General features: G+C 42.7%; 1 protein-coding gene across 5 annotated transcripts; it reads left to right on the top strand.

Moving 5' to 3' along the window:
* Nucleotides 1-1663: 1663 nt before the first annotated feature.
* LOC103742423 (cytochrome c oxidase assembly protein COX18, mitochondrial) lies at nucleotides 1664-13995 on the top strand. Of its 5 annotated transcripts, none has more exons than XM_017800727.2 (7): nucleotides 1664-2116; nucleotides 3120-3220; nucleotides 6694-6857; nucleotides 8792-8913; nucleotides 11296-11403; nucleotides 11684-11768; nucleotides 13594-13995. In XM_017800727.2, the coding sequence occupies exons 1-7, from the start codon at nucleotides 1793-1795 to the stop codon at nucleotides 13719-13721; spliced, it is 1032 nt and encodes a 343-aa protein (XP_017656216.1). In that variant the 5' UTR covers nucleotides 1664-1792; the 3' UTR covers nucleotides 13722-13995. The 5 variants fall into 5 exon arrangements, with proteins under 5 accessions (XP_017656216.1, XP_017656215.1, XP_008841686.1 ...); XM_017800726.2 differs by having other exon boundaries at nucleotides 8789-8913; XM_008843464.2 differs by lacking the exon at nucleotides 11684-11768.
* Nucleotides 13996-18195: the final 4200 nt, after the last annotated feature.

The following is an 18195-nucleotide window of genomic DNA, read 5'->3' as shown; positions in this document are numbered from 1 at the left end:
ACTGAATTCTTTGGTCTTTTTAGTTTTTTTGTTTTTTGAGGCAGTGTCTCCTCGTAGCCCCAGCAGACCTGGAAATCACTACGTAGACTAGACTGGCCTTGAACTCACAGAGATCCACCTACCTCTGCCTCCTCTGGGATTATACACATTTGCCACCACTCCCTGAGTTTAGGGTCTGGGGACAGGGTTTCACTCTGAAGATCTTGAAACTCATATTCTTCCTGCTCCAGTCTCCCAGCTGCTGAAAATCCCGTACCTGGTTAAGAAGTGTGAGAGTGTGAAAATGTGTGTGTGTACATGCTTACATGTCCTGCCTGCTTTCCTGCTTGAGACTGGGTATATAGTGATCCTCCTCTGTCTTGACAGATTACAGTTGTCTGTCATCATCATGCAAGAATACTTTTTAAGTGGAGAATGTAATGTTACTGCAATTTGTCACAATACTCTCAATTCTTACTCCTTATAAACCTCCCTAGAATGTTTTAAGGATTTGAATAACGCCTGAAATTTTTGGTTTGGATTTTGTGAATAAATCCGTAAATATGGCTACACAGAAAAGAGGTTTATTTAGGCTTACCAGAAATCCTTACATGACAAGCCCTGCATAAGCGTTTTAAGGTTGGAGGCTTGGGGGAGGGAGGGAGCTGGGGTAGGTAAAAAACAGAGAGACCCTATCTCAAACAAGGTAGAAGGTAAGGACTAAGGACCTGAACGTGTGTGTGTGTGTGTGTGTGTGTGTGCGCGCGCGCGCGCGCGCGCGCACGTTTTGTTTTAAATAACCTCCCTCTGTGCTGGAGAGATGGCTCAGCGGTTAAGAGCACTGGATGCTCTTGCAGAGAAACTGGGTTCGATTCCCAGCACTCACATGGCAGCTGACAACCATAACTCCAGTTCCAGGGGATAAGACGCCCTCTTCTGATCTCCGCGGGCATTGACGACACGGGTGCATGTGCACACATGCACGCAATACATTCATACATATAAAATAGAATAAATATAACTTCCTCCCGAGTTTTAAGACCACTTTGGAAGGACCAATTCAATGTCACCAGTTTCCTGGAAGGACAACGTAGAAACAATTCACTTCCTTACATGGTTTTTACACAGATGTCCACTTAACACTGAAATGATTTTCACTTGAAATTAGTAGACAATAGCAACTGGTTTCTCTTAAAATTAAACAAGAGATACAGAAAACTATGCAGTCCGTGTTGCTTCTATGTATTCCTTTTAACTGGGGGACATGTATAGCTGCTGTTTAAGTTTTTAAACACCCATGATATATTTTTAAAATTCGTGCTGTCAATAGTGATCTTTAAACAGATAAGCCAGTGAAATCGGGGTAGAATTATGTAGATTAATAGTCGGGGCGAACCAGAAACACAAGCAGCTCTCAGGTGTTTCTGCAATGCGTTCAATCTGGGAACTAGATGCTACGCTCATCTCTACAGCGGGAGCAATCAGGTCATAAAACGGACACACAAACCAGAAACGCCACACTGAAATAAGCAATCAGGGTGGTTTCCCTGGGAACGCCCCGCCCCGGCTCTGCTATTCCGGTTCGGTCAGTGAGGAGCTCCGCCCCAACAGCGGGAAAGTGTCCCCGGTGCCGCGTGGGAAAGGCGGGACTTCCCTATTTCCTGCGTCATCGCCTGTGCGCCGTATTCGTCACCGCCTTGACGGGGAATGTCGGTTGTGGCAGCGGTCGGGTGCGCACTTGGCTTTAGTGCAGCGCCGCTGACGCCTGAGCGCTGCGGTCCTGCGTGCCGTCCGCTGCTGGTCCGCGCCCACCATGCTGCGCCGCCTGGGAGCTCTGTGGCCGCGGTCGGGGCCCGTTGAGCTGCTCCAGCGTAGGGGTGCGCCGCCCTTGTGTCGCGGCGTGAGGATCCCAGCTTTCCCCGCCTGGGCGGCCGCGTCGGTGTCAGCAGCGGGCGAGGGCGACTGGTATGAGGCCCTGGCCGCATCGGCGCCCGTGCGCGCAGCGGAGGAAGTGCTGCTGGGCACGCACGCCGCCGTCGGCCTGCCCTGGTGGGGCAGCATCCTGCTGAGCACCGTGGCCCTGCGCTGCGCGGTCACCCTGCCCCTGGCCGCCTACCAGCACTACATCCTGGCTAAGGTGAGGGCCTTCGCTCGCCGTGCTGCCCAAGTGCTCGGTGTTCATCGTTCCATTGTTAAAATAGTTCGGCTAGCATTGCGTATGGTAAATGAGACATGGTTGGTGACCTTAGTACTTGCCACTTCATTTGCGCTGCGTACTCAAAGAACAAGTTTTCTAGCTTTTGATGAAGACCAATCAGCAGGAGAAATGAAGACGCCTATAACAGCGTCGCAAAAATTTTTACCTGGAGAGCCTTCAGTTTCTTCTCTGCTTTTTTATTTTATTTTATTTTATTTTATTTTAAAAAATAGGGTCTCACTCTGTACCCCTTGTTCTTTGTAGATCAGGCTTGCCTCGAACTCAGCGGAGACCTACCTGCCTGCCTGCCACTTCCTCCCGAGTACTTGGTTAAAGATTTCTTTTTATGTATGTGATTGTTTTGCCTGCATGCGTGTCTGTACCATCACGTGCATGCCTAGTGCCCTTGAAGGGCAGAAGAGGGCATGATATCCCTGGAACTAGAAATACAGATGGCTGTGAGCTGTCGTGTGGGTGCTGGGAACCGAGCCTGGTCCTGCGCAAGAGCGGTCAGTGCTCTTAACTCTCCAGTTCGCAACTTGACTTCTTACTCTTGCCCAGCCATACACAACCCTGTGTCTGATTCGTTATACCAGGGACTTGATATTTTAGGGCTTCACTTTTTTCTGTGGGTTCAGTATAGCAGTACATTTTCTTGGCTGCTGAACGGTGTTAAAAGATTAGATCAGATGGCCTAAACCTCAGCTGGTCTGGAACTTGCTTATAGAGACCAGGCTGGCTTCAATTTCACAGAGCTACATCTGCCTCTGCCTCCCAAATATTGGAACCACCATATTCACCACCATGCTCGTCCCTGCTTAAACTTTCTTGAAATCGATAAACCACATTTGTAAATAAGTTGAGGAAACAGAGGATAAAATTATGAGTGATTATCAATAAGGATTCTCTATGTGCTCATAAAAACTACTTTTTCTTCAGTTAGGTGGAAAATTTGCAACCAGAAATAAAAAGTTTTGCCAAGCACCTTAACCAAGAAGTTAGAGTTTATGCAAACCAGTTTGGTTGGTCCAAAAGAGTTGCCAGGTATGTAATTTTATGCATGTAACCTTTGAAGGGATTATGCAGTGTGTAAATGGTGGGATTATAGATTTAGGTATTTTGTAGATTTGCTCATTCATATTCATTAGTCACTATTTGGCAAGGTAGTTTTATATATAGTAAATGTAAATAAATGAAGAAACAAAGGTCTGATCCTAACCCTGAGCTCCAGTGACCTTCCCACCTCAGCCTCTTAATGCTAGGATAGCAGGTGCAAACCACTGCCTGACTTTGTACCTGTTTTGTTTATTTGTTTATTGACCGGTCTCAGGTAGCCCAGGTTGGTCTTCAGCTCCATATGAAGCCAGTGATGACCTTGAACTCCTGATCTTCCTATCTCCACCTCCCAGATGTTGGGTTATAGGTCTGTGCCACCATCCCTAGCTTCTATTCTCTCTCTCTCTCTCTCTCTCTCTCTCTCTTGCTCTCTGTAGCTCTCACTCTTGCTCTCTCTTTCTTTTTTACTTTCTTTTTTGGTCTTTTTGAGACAGGGTCTCCCTGTAGCTCCAGCTGTCCTGGAACTCACTATGTAGACCAGGATGACCTTGAACTCACAGAGATCCTCCTGCCTCTGCCTCCCAAGTACTGGGATTAAAGGCATGCACCACAACACCCTGCCTGGCTTCTATTCTTGAGAGATCTTAACCCACTGAAAAGACAGGGCTATGACCAAATAGAGATGATGGCAGTGAATTAAATATTATGTAAAGATGTAGCACAAGGAATTAAGTCATAATCAGTGCCAAGAAAAGTTTTCCATGTTAGTAGGTATAAATTTTCTGGTTTTCGTCCTGTTTTTTTTTTAATTTATTATTATTGCTTTATGTGTATGAGTGTATTGCCTGCACATATATAAATGCACCTGTGTCGTGCAGTGCCCATGGAGGTCAGAAGAAGGCATCCAATCCCCTTAACTGGAATTAGGGATGATTGTTAGCAGCCATATGGGTGCTGGGAATGGAACCCAGGTCCTCTGCAAGAGCAGTCAGTGCTCTTAACCACCAAGTCATCTCTCCAGCCCCGTTTTGTTTTTTGTTTTTAATGGTCTCAGTTTGTAGCCCCCAGGTTTGGCTTGTACTAGCCATCCCCCTGCATCAGCCATCTGACGCTATCATAGGAATGCACCACTGTGCCAGATTGCTATATTTAATACGAGCTTTGCCCATTTTTATTTAGTGCTAAAAAAACTTGACATTTAAGAAAACATTGTAGTACTTTATTTGTAAAATTAATTAGTTGATAATCCTAAGCCTATAGTTTTGAAATTTTGCTGGTAAGAGAAGTCTTGAGAGCTACAACCATAGGCCAAAAACATGTTAGTGCCTGTTTTAGGGTATGAACAGCTTAGATGTGATTTATAGTCCTTCTGTGTGCTCCACTGATAAAAATGGCTGTGTGGTGGTCTTGTAGGAAAACACATGTTTAGTAATAGGCTTGAAAGGTGAATGTTCTTTGTTAGATGAAATATTTCGACAGATAAGCTGATGTGGTAGTCCATTTTGTTGGATGACCTAAAGGCATTCAAGCACCAGAATGTGCAGGTGTCCCTAGAGAAATAAAGTACAGATAAAACTGGGAGACTAGAAAGGCCTAGAATGTCTGTGTGTATTGTCCCAATTCAATACATTATTATTTGATTAAATTTGACACAAAAATTGAATGCTTACCTTATATAAAATGTATATAAGAGGTTTAAAGATGAGTAAGAAAGCCGGGCGTGGTGGTGCACGCCTTTAATCCCAGCACTTGGGAGGCAGAGGTAGGCGGATCTCTGAGTTCGAGCCCAGCCTGGTCTACATAGTCAGTTCCAGGCCAGCTGGGGCTATAGGGAGACCCTGTCTCTAAAAGACCCCCCCCTACCCCCCAAAAAAAAATGAGTAAGAAAGGAGCCAAGTTGAGTGACATACCTAAGAGGCTTATATCTTGGAGGCCAGCCTGGGCCAGTGAGATCTTTCCTATCTCAAAACAATAATTATCTCTCAAGACTGTGGTCTAGAAAGTAAGACAAGAACAGACCTAACTGTCGTAGAGTCAGGTGTGGTGGTGCCCTCCTGTAATCTCAGTACTGCAGAGTGAGGCAGGAGAATCAGAAGCTCAAGGTCATCCTTGGCTACATCTCAAGTTCAAGGTCATCTTGGGCTACATGAGCCCATGTTGTAAAAACAGCCACAAAAGACTTAACTAATATGGAAACAGAAACAGGTTAACAGAATCTTTGTTAGGAAGTTGGTAGAAGAGTGGAGGCTATTTTGGCAGTCCAAGAATATATATACATAGTATAAACTACATAAAAGTTTCTTCAGAGGAGGCTTCAGAAGATCAAGTGATCTTGTTTGATTGGACTACAGATTTATTAGTAAAAGGTGTTTTCAGCTGTATTTGTAGCCCCTTCCCTCCAATTTGGTTTGGTTTGGTTTAATTTAGAGATATGATCTCATGATGTAGCCCAGGGTGGCCTCAGGCTCTTAATCCTGCTTCCCAGGTGCTGGGATTTCCGAGGTGTGCCACCACACCTAGTAAAATTTCCCCTTAAAATCTGATTGGTTGGAACTGAAGAGATGGTTCAGCAGTTAACGCTTACTGCTCCTGCATAGGACCCAGGTTTGGTTCTCAACACTCGTAGTCATCTGTAACTGCATTAGCATGGGCTCCAGTGCCCTCTTCTGCCCTTCTCTGCCCTGGGCATGTCCATGGTGCAGACATACTAAAAAGCACTTTAATTCTTTATTGAATATTTGTGTATTTCATACATCTTAATCATATTTAGATCCCCTCTCCTATGTACTCTGCACCCATAGGCCTCTGCCCCCCACCAGATTTCATGCATTCTGTCATATTTGTTAAGACCTATTGAATCAAGTTTGTGTGCCTACATGTCCCTTGGTGTGAGTTCATCCACTGGTCAGCCTATCTAGTGTCACTTCTTTAAAGAAGACCAACCCTCACTCAGTAGTGATCAGTTGCTTATAGTCCCTCAGCTAAGGTTGGCACTTCTACCCATTTCCCCACTTCTGTGCTGGGTTTTTGTCTATTTTGAGTTTGGATGGGTCTTGTGCATGCTCTGCCATTGCTGTAAGTTCATATGAGCAAGTTCTCAATCTTGTGGTCATCTACTACCTCTGGCTCTGACAGTCTTTCTGCTTCCTCTTTCATCATAGTCCTTGAGCCTTGGGTGGCAGAGGTTTAATATAGGAGTTCTATCTAGGAAAAGTTTTTTTAAAAAGGCATCTAATTGGCCAAAGGTCAATAGAGTTCAAGGTTATATATAGTCTGGCCTTTTTCAATAATAGATTTTTTTTGCTTTCTGTTTAGCTGTGGTACCCATGACAGTTTTATGACATTTCAAACCCCTGTCCAGATTTTTCAGCTCATACCCACAGAGTGGGCGTGTTTGTGTTGTGGGTTAAAACCCTACTAGTAGTCAACTGATGTTTTCTGTTTTCCCACCTACACTGTAGGCTTACATACCTAAAGAATATGAGGAGGCTTGTTTCGGAGCTGTATGTTCGTGATAACTGCCATCCTTTCAAAGCTACTGTGGTGGTCTGGGTCCAGCTTCCAATGTGGATCTTCATATCTGTTGCCCTCCGCAATTTCAGCACAGGGGCATCTTGTTCAGAAGGTGATTATTACAGAACTCCATCTCAAGTTTCTTTAATGTTCATTCCAATAGGAACAAAATTAGTTTTCAAAATACATTTTTATTATTTAAGATTTACTTATTTTTATTTTATGTATATGAGTGATTTTTCTCTGCATGTATGTAAGTATACCATGTTGTATGTCCAGTGCCCACAGAGGCCAGAGGAGGGCATCAGATCCCCTGAAACTGGAGTTACAGAGGTTATGAGCCACTGCATAGGTTCTGGGAACCAAAACTGTCTTCTGGAAGAACTCTTAACTGCTGAGCCTTCTCTCCTCTGAGCCATCTCTCTAGCCCCCCAAATTTAGAGTCTTCTTCAGGGGAGAGGATCTAGGTCACATCAATTACTGTTCTGCTCACTGTTTTCTTTATTGAGTTTTTGTGGTTTTCATACAATACAATTTGATGGTATTTAGATCTTCTCCCCTATCTGTACCTCCCCTTACTGCCTTCTCTGCCCAATTTAATCTACTCTATTATATATATATGATAGGCCTCATTTGTGTCCTCAAATGTCCTTCCCTGTGGGTCTATCCTCTGGAGCCTACCAAGAGTCTCATCCTTAAAAGCGATTATCTCCCCCCCCCCCAATCCCCTTAAAAACCATTGGTTGCCAAAAGTTCCTTAGGTTGGGTTGAGATTTCTTACCCACTTCCCCATGTCTATGCTGTGATTTTTGTCTGGTTTGAGCTTCCATGGGACTTGTATATGCTCTCACCATTGCTCTGAGTTCATATCATTAACTGACTGTCTAGAAAACCGTTACTTTGTGATCATCCATCTCTGGCTCTTACACCTTTTCTGCTTCCTCTTCCAATGATCCTTGAGCCTTGGGAGGCAGAAGTTTAATATAAGTGTCTTATTCAGGGTTAAGTACTCTGCAGCCTCTTGTTCTCTCTACATTGGCCAGTTGAAATTCAATCACCATCTGTTGCATGAGGAAATTTCTCTGGTCAGAGTTAAGCAATACTTTAATCTATGGGTATAATAATAAGTCGTGAGAAGTCAGTTTAACTCTGTAACTAGTAGAAAGCTAGTAGTAGGCTCACTCCTATGCCTGTGTCCTATCTAGTAGCCTCACATTCATAAGCCTGATAATCATTGTCAAGTATAGACTCCAACCTGTGAAGTGGACTTTATTTTTTCATTTTTTATTTCTTTTTGGTCTTTTTGAGACAGGGTCTCCCTGTAGCCCCAGCTGACCTGGAACTTGCTATGTACACCAGGCTGGCCTGGAACTCACAGAGATCCTCCTGCCTCTGTCTCCCAAGTGCTAGGTGCTTCATGCCCTGCTTGAAGTAGACTTTAAATCCAATTAGAAAGTGGTTTACTCCCATAATATTGGTAACACTATTGCACCAGTGGGCATATTTTGCTAGGCCAGTTGTTATAGTTCACAGGATTCACAGCTGGGTGAATTTTGTGTTAAATTTCTCTTCAGGTGCTTGCGTAGCACCTTCCAACAATACGAAAGCTGGCCACTAGAGATGAGGCTCTGCAATCACCACTAGCTTGATTTCTCTTTATTTGTTCTATAGCTCATATCTGTAATGTCTTCAGCAATAGGGTCTGACCATCCAGTTCTGATGGTAACCAAGAGCAAGGACAATGGCCAATAGTGTTTGGGGTTCTGTGGGTTCCCTGGTCAACAGCTTCAAGAAAGGGAGTCCATTCCTGGCACTGGGGAAATAGAGAATCTTAAGTGTGAACAGACTAGATATGTTGCGAACAGAACTTGGAAAAAAGAAACAAAACAGAAAACATTGCGAGTGCTGATAACCTGAATTAAGGCAGTGGCACTCTTTTGATTGAGCACCTTTACTAGAATTGTAGGACCGCTTGTGTTTGCAAACTTCCTGCTTCTCTCTGCTGCTCTTAGTCACTCTTACTTTGTGTATGAACTGTTTTAGCAGGTTTTTCTGTTCAGGAGCAGTTAGCTGTTGGTGGGATCCTCTGGTTTCCTGACCTCACTGCGGTGGATTCCACTTGGATTCTGCCTGTCTGCGTTGGAGTCGTTAATTTATTAATAGTGGAGGTCAGTGCTTTACAGTAGGATTTGCTGACCATTTAAATCATTAGGACTTCTGATGCTGCTGTTCTGATATCACGTATACATGTGCTTGAGTTGGTGGAAGTAGCTCTGAGCTACAACTGGCACTTTGTGGTTTCTAGTCCCCGATCAGTTCTTGACATAGGCCAGTCCCTTTACTTCTCTGGGTGTCCAAAATCTCGTAGTTAAAATAAAAGCACTGAGCCAGCAGGCATGGTTACTCGAGCCTATAGTCCCAGCACTCAGGCGGCAGGCACAGAAGTAGGAGGATTGACAAAAACTCAAGCCAGCCCAGGCTACATAATAAGATCTCTCAAAAAAAGAGATGTAATTAAGATGCTTGGCCAATCAGTTTTAATCCCACTATGAGTAATGTATTTTTGTATATATTATGTGAATTTACTGTAAGGAACAGTCAGTACCTGACTTCCATTTTCTCTTGATGTCTTATAATTTATTTTCTTGATGAGATGAAGTAGAAACAGTCACCTCTTGTTTTTTTCTTTGTTTGTTTGTTTGTTCGATTTTTGGTTTTTTGAGACAGGGTTTCCCAGTAGCCCCAGCTGGCCTGGAACTCTTTGGAGACCAAGTTGGCCTCCAACTCACAGAGATACACCTGTCTTCTGAGTGCTAGGATTAAATGTATGTACCACCTCACCTGGCTGGAACTCACTTTTTAGACCAGACTGGCCTCAGTCTTAAAGAGATTCGCCTGCCTCTTCCTTTCAAGTGCTGGAATTAAAATCATGTGCCACCATGCCTTGCCCCCAGCCCTCAGTCACCTCTTTTTCCTATATGACTTTGCTTAGCAGTTCACAGAAAGCATGCATATAATTTTAAAAGAGCTCAGAATCTGAATAGAACATACACTGACCTAGAAGAAACCATCAAAATTGTTTACCCCAGTTAAAATCTCACAGATCTCATGTCTAGTGATCACTGGGAACTCTAATATATGTTTTGCTTTTTTCAGATGAAGAAAAAGTTGGTAAAATCTGAAGTCTTGAGGCTGGGAATGTACCTCAGTTAGTAGAGTTTACCTCATATTTATGAATCCCTGGGATCAGTCCCTAGCACTGTATAAACTAGACGTGGTGGTACATGACTATAAAGAGGATTATAAATTCAAAATCATCTTTACTGTATAGCAAGTTCCAGGTTGCTCTAGGATACGTGGGACCCTGTTTTATTTGTTTGTTTGTTTGTTTTTTTAAAGAAAGAAAAAGAAGGAAAGGGAAATCTCAAGTCTTAGGTGAAATTTTGTGAAGAAAGACTAAATGCAGTATAAATGTGTCTCCCTAAGAGCACTATTCTATTTTGCTTTCTGTTGCTGTGATAAACACCATGGCTAAAAGCAACTTGAGGAAGAAAGGGTTTATGTGGCTCACAGGTTACAGTCCATCATCAAGGGAAGCCAAGGCAGGAACTGAAACAGCCCATAGAGAACACTGCTCACTGGCTTGCTCAGCCACATTTCCTAGACATTCCAGGTCCACCTGCCTAGGAATGTCACTGCCCACAGTGGGCTGGGCCCTCCCACATTAACTAGCAATTAAGAAAATGCCTCATAGACATGGTCACAAGCCAGTTTGATCTGGGAAACTCCTCAGTTGAGGGTCCCTCTTCCGGAGTAACTCTTAAGTTTGTGTCAGTTTGACAAAACCTAAGCAGCACGAGCACCTAGCACAGCTCTGGATGTGGTTGGTGTTCAGTGAATATTAGGTTGAAAGAAAGAAGTAAAAAACAGAAGGCCTAAATGAGTTACTGTCCAAGCTGCAATCCTTTCCTATATGCCATGTGATGACTAATAAAAGCTATCATTTAACATCTGTCATGTGCCAGGCATTTTTATAAGTGGTTTACATGAATTAGCAAATTCTTCAAATAATCGTGTAAGGAAGATACTATTATTAACTTCATTTTAAAGGGGGGAAAGTGTATAGCATAAAAAGGTTAAAACTTGTATAAGATTATGTAACCACTGAAAATGTAGGGTTGCCAGGCAAGGTAAAACATTTTTATAATCTCATTACCTGGGTAATTACCTGGGTAAGAGATGTCCTACATAGTAAGACCCACTGAGTTGCAGCCCCCATCTCTTTTCAAAATATTGGTGGAAGCTGATCAAAAAATCACTCTCTTTTATTGATGGACGTTTGGGCCCTCAGACAAGGTCTCCTGAAGTCCATGCTACCCTGGAGCTTCCTGTGTGTAAGCTAGGAGTAACATTGAGTTCCTGATCTCCTATTTCCCAAATACTAGCTTTGGAGGAGTGTACTTCAAAGCCTGGACTTCAGCATATATTTTAAAGTTTGTCTGATTTAATATGCATTTTAGTAATCATTGTGTTTATGTATTCTACTTCAGATTTTTGCTCTCCAAAAGACTGGAATGTCTCGTTTTCAAATGTACATTACAAATTGTGTCCGTGCTGTATCAGTGTTGATGATTCCAGTTGCTGCAACAGTACCTTCAGTAAGTAGGCACTAGCGTTTTGTATAGCATGTGCTTAGCTTCTGCGGCCTGGGATCTGCATCTTTGGGGTTTCACCTTACCACTTGACTCCTTACTGATGGAAGTTTTTGTGGTTACTACTATCTCTATCACCAAGTGACACCTGAGCATTGGCTCAAATTCATTAATCTTTACTTGAATAGATCTAACTCTCCTATTAAACTTTTAGCAAAGCACCCTGTGTAGCTTGTAGTTGCCCTATTTGACTAGTTAATAATATTGAACCTTTCTTGTTATATAGACTAGGCCAGAGAATACAGCACTTAAAGAAAACCTTGTGCCAAAGTCTGTATGGATTCCTATGTCGTTAACCTTGAAGCATTGCTGTGAGTGTGTTTATCCCATTTACACCTAACTAAACTTTTTTGGGGGGGCTTTTTGAGACAGGGTCTCCCTGTTGCCCCAGTTGTCCTGGAACTCATTATGTAGACCAGGCTGGCCTTGAACTCACAGAGATCTGCCTGCCTCTGCCTCCTGAGTGCTGGGATTAAAGGCGTGCGCCACCATGCCCAGCGTCTAACTAAACTTTGGAAAGAAACGGAACAAATACTTCTTTTTTACAGGGAAACCCTATCTCAAAAAAAAAAAGCAAAACAAAAAAAAAAGTTTCTTTTGACAGTTACTGCAGTCCCTTACATATTTCCCACAGATTTCTTTGAGATTGAGGCCAGCCTGGTCTGCATAGAAAATTCCAGCCTTCTGGTGCTACAGGCAGACCCATTCTCAAAAAAAAAAAAAAAGCCAGACTCCCCCTAGTTGATCAGCAGTAGAGAGCACTGTCTGCTCTTCCAGATGACCTGGTTTCTTTCTTAGCACCCATAATGGTGGCTAACAACTATCAGAAACTCCAGTTCCAGGGGATCCAACGCTGTTTTCTAACTTCCGTTGACATTGTATGCACTTGACACACTACCATACATGTAGGCAAAACATACATATAAAAATAAAATTTTCAAAACCCTTATTTATGGTGCCAGAGGTGTGGGTGCATGTACCATGGCACGTGTGTGTAGGTCACAGGACAACCTGCAAGAGTTGGTTCTCTCCTACCATGTGAGCTCCAGGACTTAAACTCATGTTGTTGGACTTGGTGGCAAGTGCCTTTACCGACAACTAGAACATCTCGCCAGCCTTAGGCACTCATCAATGGTTTATGCATATTACTTCATAATTCCCCCAGTAGTACAGTGAGGTTGGTACAACTATCATCTGCTTCAGTGATGAGGAAGCCGAGGCCCAGGTAGTTTACACAACTACTCCCAGGTTTGTAGTTACTTAGTCTCACCACGTTTCTGGGCACTTTGGCTCTTGTTTTGAACTGTTGTGCCAGTCTGCCTTTGATGATACACTGCTTCTGTCCCTGGAGACCTTGCTTTAGAACAAATACAGGTACTTGTTGTGAGTCATGTACTGTGCTCACCAGTTCTATCTGAATGATCTCATTTGTTTCTCACAACAGTCCTCTGAGATAGGTACAGTTCCTGTCCCCATTTTATGGATGAGGAAACTGAAGCAAGAAAATAACTGATAGAAAGTCAAATAATAGCAAACAGGATTTGGACTCTGGCAGCCTCGCTCCAGAAGCTGGACTCGGCAGCCATATGGTTTGCTTCTGGCCTGACTACTTTCCAATGTCAAAAGAAAAGTCGAAAACAGTTGTGTGTACAAGTATGTTTTGAAAGGCTGCAGGGCTCAGCTGGTGGCCTAAGCCTGAATTGTATCACAAAAGAAAAGTTTTTGATAATGCTGAAACTGCCTCAGAAGAAAATGAACATTCTTCTGGACAGAAACTAGTTACTGGGGGAAGTTTTGGAAGATAAATGGGTAAGGGAAAAATGGGGTCTAGGAAAGGTAAGATTGCTATGGGAAATAGCCACATCCCCACAGTCCTGCCACCTGTATAATCAAGTTGTCAGGCCACTTGGTAGTAAAAAAGCTAAATATTTAAAGAGAGGAGGGGTGGTTTCCTGGGCCTCTGCCTAGTAACTGCTACTTGCTACCATAAAGACTTTCTCTGTTCCCTGGTAGATCCTGCATGGTATCTAATAGCTTGTTCAGAATGCTTGTATTTACAGAGTTCATCCTTTTTTATTGCCTGCTTATATGAACCTTGTCCTTAAGCAAGTGCTGACCTTCTTGTTCTCTTTCTAGTCACTTGTGCTGTACTGGCTGTGCTCCAGCCTCACGGGCCTGTCACAGAACCTGCTGCTGCGTTCTCCTGGATTTCGCCAGCTGTGCCGGATCCCACCGACCAAATCAGACTCAGATACACCTTATAAAGACCTCTTTTCTGCCTTTTATGGCAAGTTCATTTCAAGAAAACTATGACAGACATTTAAAAGGTTAGGGTAGTATTTAAATTGCCTGTTTAAACATCATGAAATACAATGAGTTAAAATATATTTGATAATTAAAATCTTTTAAGTATTAAAAATGAATGTTCAAATTATAAAAGAGTATAAAAATAAATCCAAAATTCCTGTCCCTATTTAAAAAATTAATAGGATTTGTGCTCAACCACCCCACACAATAAAGTTTTGTGAAGTAAGAGGATCCAGTGAGACAATTCTTACTACTTTGAATTGGTGGATGATTGGAGGCCTACTGAAAAATGTCTGTATAGTTTTGTCATAAAAATTGGAGGACTCAATTGGAGGACCTTGATTAATACCTGATTGTCCTTTGGTGCATCCTAGTTAAGTAGTGGCTGTTGAGTTAATGTTTGGCTGAAGAGAGGAACCAGAAGGTTCTGTGCTGCTGGCTCTGAAGATGGAGATGAGAGTGTCAAAAAACAAGAATGTAGATGGAGGAGCTGGATGGCAAGAATGGTAATAGCTACTAGGAGCTAAGGAAGCCCAGCTGCCAGCCTGTAAGACAGCTGTTCCGTCTGTAACTTCAAGGAATCAAATACTACCAACAACCTGATGAGATTCCAGATGAGAAGGCAGCCAGCTCATGGTTTATATATCTTTTTTAAAATTTTGAGGCCTATAACTAACTCTATGTAGACTAGGCTGGCCTGGAACTCAAAGAGATCCATCTGCCTCTGCCTCACGAATACTAGGGTTAAAGGTGTACACCACCATGCCCAGCTACCTGTACTTTTGGCTTCCCGAAACTGAGATAGTAAATGGGTATTTTAAGGTGTAGTTAAATGGGAGGAGGAGAAAGAGGGCTATACAAGGAACTATGGGACTTAAGGGGAAGAAGGAGCTCAAGAGGTATGACTATAGCCAAAATGATCAAAAGACAAATGGGGACACGTTAAATTGGGAGAACATGGAAGGAGGATAAGACAAAGAGGGAAAGAGAAGCGATAAATAGTGCCTAGCTAGTATAAAAAACCAGAGGGTATGGTATTAGTCCAAAAACCTACTGAAAAAATTAGACATACAGTATCTCTGCATGAGTCTGTGAGTATAGCTGAAGGCTACATAACAAGAAACAGTACCAGACAGCAGAAACCTTCCTTTGAATTGTTGGCCAGGGTAGTCCAAGAGACTCCCAAAAGTACACAGGCTATCACCACAGTCCTTGATTGCCTCTCAGAATTTGATAGACCCTACTGCTAAGGACAGGACATACTTTGGACACAGGGTTTGGAGAACTGGAGCTGGAACTGACCTGGAAGCTACCTCCCCTGAAGGCTAGCTCTCATAGCTTTGGAGAGCACCACAAGAGCTGCTAAGAGAACATCAGTCGATGGCCCAACCCCAGCTTCAAAACCACATCAGTGACCAGCACAGCAAATGACATTGGTACAGTAGTGGAACTTTTATCTTGAGGGTAATCAGGCTGGGCGTGGTGGTGTATGTCTTTAATCCCAGCACTCAGGAGGCAGAGGCAGGCAGATCTCTGAGTTCAAGGCCAGCCTGTTCTACAAAGTGAGTTCCAGGTCAGTTGGAGCTATAGGGAGACCCTGTCTCAAAAAGGCCAAAAAAAAAGTTATGTTGGGGGTAATCAACAGCTACCTAATTGGACTTAAAGCCCACTAAATGGAAGGAAACTCATGTGTGGTACTATAAACCTAGTCAAGTACACATAGCTAGAGTGGTCATAGATTTTTAGAGAAAACTCCAAGGCTGTCACATCCCTAGACAAACATGTTTCCTTAAATCTTAGACAAGTGTCCATTCACCACCCACCAAAGAAGCTTCTTTTTCAAGAGACATAGAGTTACCAGAGTTCTACAACTGGTCACACACAGAGATTGTGAATTCCCCAAGCCAAAGTGGCACATCTAGGATGTAACCTCTATACCTAAGGCTCACGTAATATAGAACAAGGGATGAAGAGAACACTAGTGCATCTTTCAGTTCTCATCGATGAAGCTCCCTCATGCCACAGGGCCAGGAATGAAAAAAGTCACAAATGGTCAAAATGAGAGCCTACAGAGTGGGTCCTTGGACAGGAATCTTTAATCCACCCACCCAGAAGGGCTCAGGGATCATTGTGGAAGAGGGCCGGAACGATTATAAGAGCCAGGAAGGAGGTGCGTGACTATACGGAAATAGTCCTACAGGACTCTTCTCATAAGAACCTACAGTAGTGGTGTCAGCATGCACAAGATCCATGCAAACTTATGCAGACAAAAAACGCAGCACAGAACTGTGGAAATGAACAACAGGCTTTAATCTTAGTCAAAGAGTTATTGGCAGCTGATTACTGCTTGTGAGAATGAACTGAACATAAAGGGAGGGACTCTAGATAGACTGATCAGATCCCAGGGGATGAACTTGCATTGAAGGACATCTGGTGACATTAACTTTACATGATAGGCCTTAACACAAATGACAGAAGGTATGAAATCCAGTGGGGGGCTATAGGAGGGTACCAAAGGGGAAGGGAGAAGGGAGTATAAAGATGATTTTATGTATGAAATCTTCATACAAAAACTTAAGTAAAAAATTTAAGAAAACAGATTTTAAAGTAAAAATAAAAGTATGGTTAAGCAAAGACTTGGAGGATTGGAGAGAGAGCTTAGCAGTTAAGAGCACTGACTCTTCTTGCAGAAGACCTGGGGTTCAGTTCCCCACACCCAAGGCAGCTAACAACTGTCAGCAATTCCAGTTCCAGGGGATCTGACACCCTCTTCTGGCCTATAAGGGTGTTATATTTATATACATGCGGGTTAAAAGAAAAAAGACTTCTAAATACTAGCTGTAAACTGGAGGTGATGGATATTGATTGACCTAGACACTCAGGAAGCTGAGCAGAAGGATTACTTGAACCTACATGGGTCAACCTGGATGAAACTTCATCTATCCTTAACTCTTAGAATTTTATTTATTTTTATTTTGTGTTTTCGCTGCATGTATATAAGTACACTATATGTATACAGTGCCCACAGAGGCTAGAACAGGGTGCTGGATTCCCTAAGGACAGGTATTAGCTGCTGCCATGTTGGTTCTGGGAACCAAACTCTGTAAGAACAGTCAGTGCTCTTAACTGCTGAGCTATCTTTGCCACCTCTTACCATTTTTGTTTGGTTGATTTTTTGTTGTTGGCTTGTTTGTTTGTTTGTTTGTTTGTTTGTTTGTTTGAGACAGGGTCTCCCTGTAGCCCCAACTGGCCTGGAAATGTTATGCAGACTAGGCTGGCCTTGATCTCACAGAGATGTGCCTGCTTCTGCCTCCCAGATCCTGGGATTAAAGGTGTGTGCCACCATGCCTGACTCCAGCCTCTAACTCTTGTAATATTAAAATTTCAAAACTTTTTACTTCAATATAAAACTTAGTAAAACCATATTGTTGTTTCTAGGTCCTCCACCCATCAAGTTTTCATGTTACACATTGCAAAGCTGAAATAACATATTCTTGTTTAAGGATTTTTTTTTTTTTCTGTCACTGGTTTAGTGGACTTCTCTTAGACTACTGTCTTTTAGCTATTACATACATTAGGATTATTAACTTACCTTCTCATTTTCATGATTTTTTTGAGATTGGATCACTAAGTAGCCCAGGCTGGCCTGGAACTCACTGTGTAGTCCAGGCTAGCCTCAAATTCAGCTTGCCTACTTTCTGAGCTTCCAGAGTGATCCAGTTGCAGGCATACTCTACCATGCCTAGAATGATTAGCTTTTATTAGTAAATGATAACAACTTCAGTCTTTAATTCTAGGAGTTTTGCTTGGCTTTTGCAGTACTGGGTATTGAACCTAGAGTCTTGGCATACTAGGCAAGTACTGTACCTCTGAGGTACCTACTCAGCCTGTCTTTAATTCTAATAGTGGCTGAAAAAGACCAGGAGCCTTTTATCTGAATTATAATTGTAAATGAAAGCGACAGTCCACGGATACTTGGCTAATTTTGTCAAAATGGCCCTTTCAGTATTTTGTTGGTATTTTTCTAGCTTATATTGACCCATGAAGTTTTTGTTTGCTGTTTGGTTGGTTGGTTGGTTTTAGTCTTTTTGAGGCAGGGTCTCTCTGTACCGCCAGCTGACCTGGAACTCACTGTGTGGACCAGGCAGGCCTTGAACTCACAGAGATCCATCTGCCTCTGCCTCCCAAATGCTGGGACTAAAGGTATGTGTCACCAGGCCTGATGACCCATGAAGTTTTACACTTTATTCTGTGGTGAATTTTTTTTTATTATTTGTTTAATAACCACACAATCAGAAGAAGCATTTCATTACAACAGCATTGACATATTCAATAACAATTTCCAGAGCTAAGATGCATCTCCTTCAAAATTGGCTTTAAATTTTTAGGTTTATCATTGAATTAATACAGTTATACAATATTGTACTCAGT

Source organism: Nannospalax galili, unplaced genomic scaffold (genome assembly GCF_000622305.1).
Source record: "Nannospalax galili isolate Female #2095 unplaced genomic scaffold, S.galili_v1.0 scaffold800, whole genome shotgun sequence".
Classification (NCBI taxonomy): domain Eukaryota; kingdom Metazoa; phylum Chordata; class Mammalia; order Rodentia; family Spalacidae; genus Nannospalax; species Nannospalax galili.
This window is presented reverse-complemented; position numbering and strand designations above follow the sequence as displayed.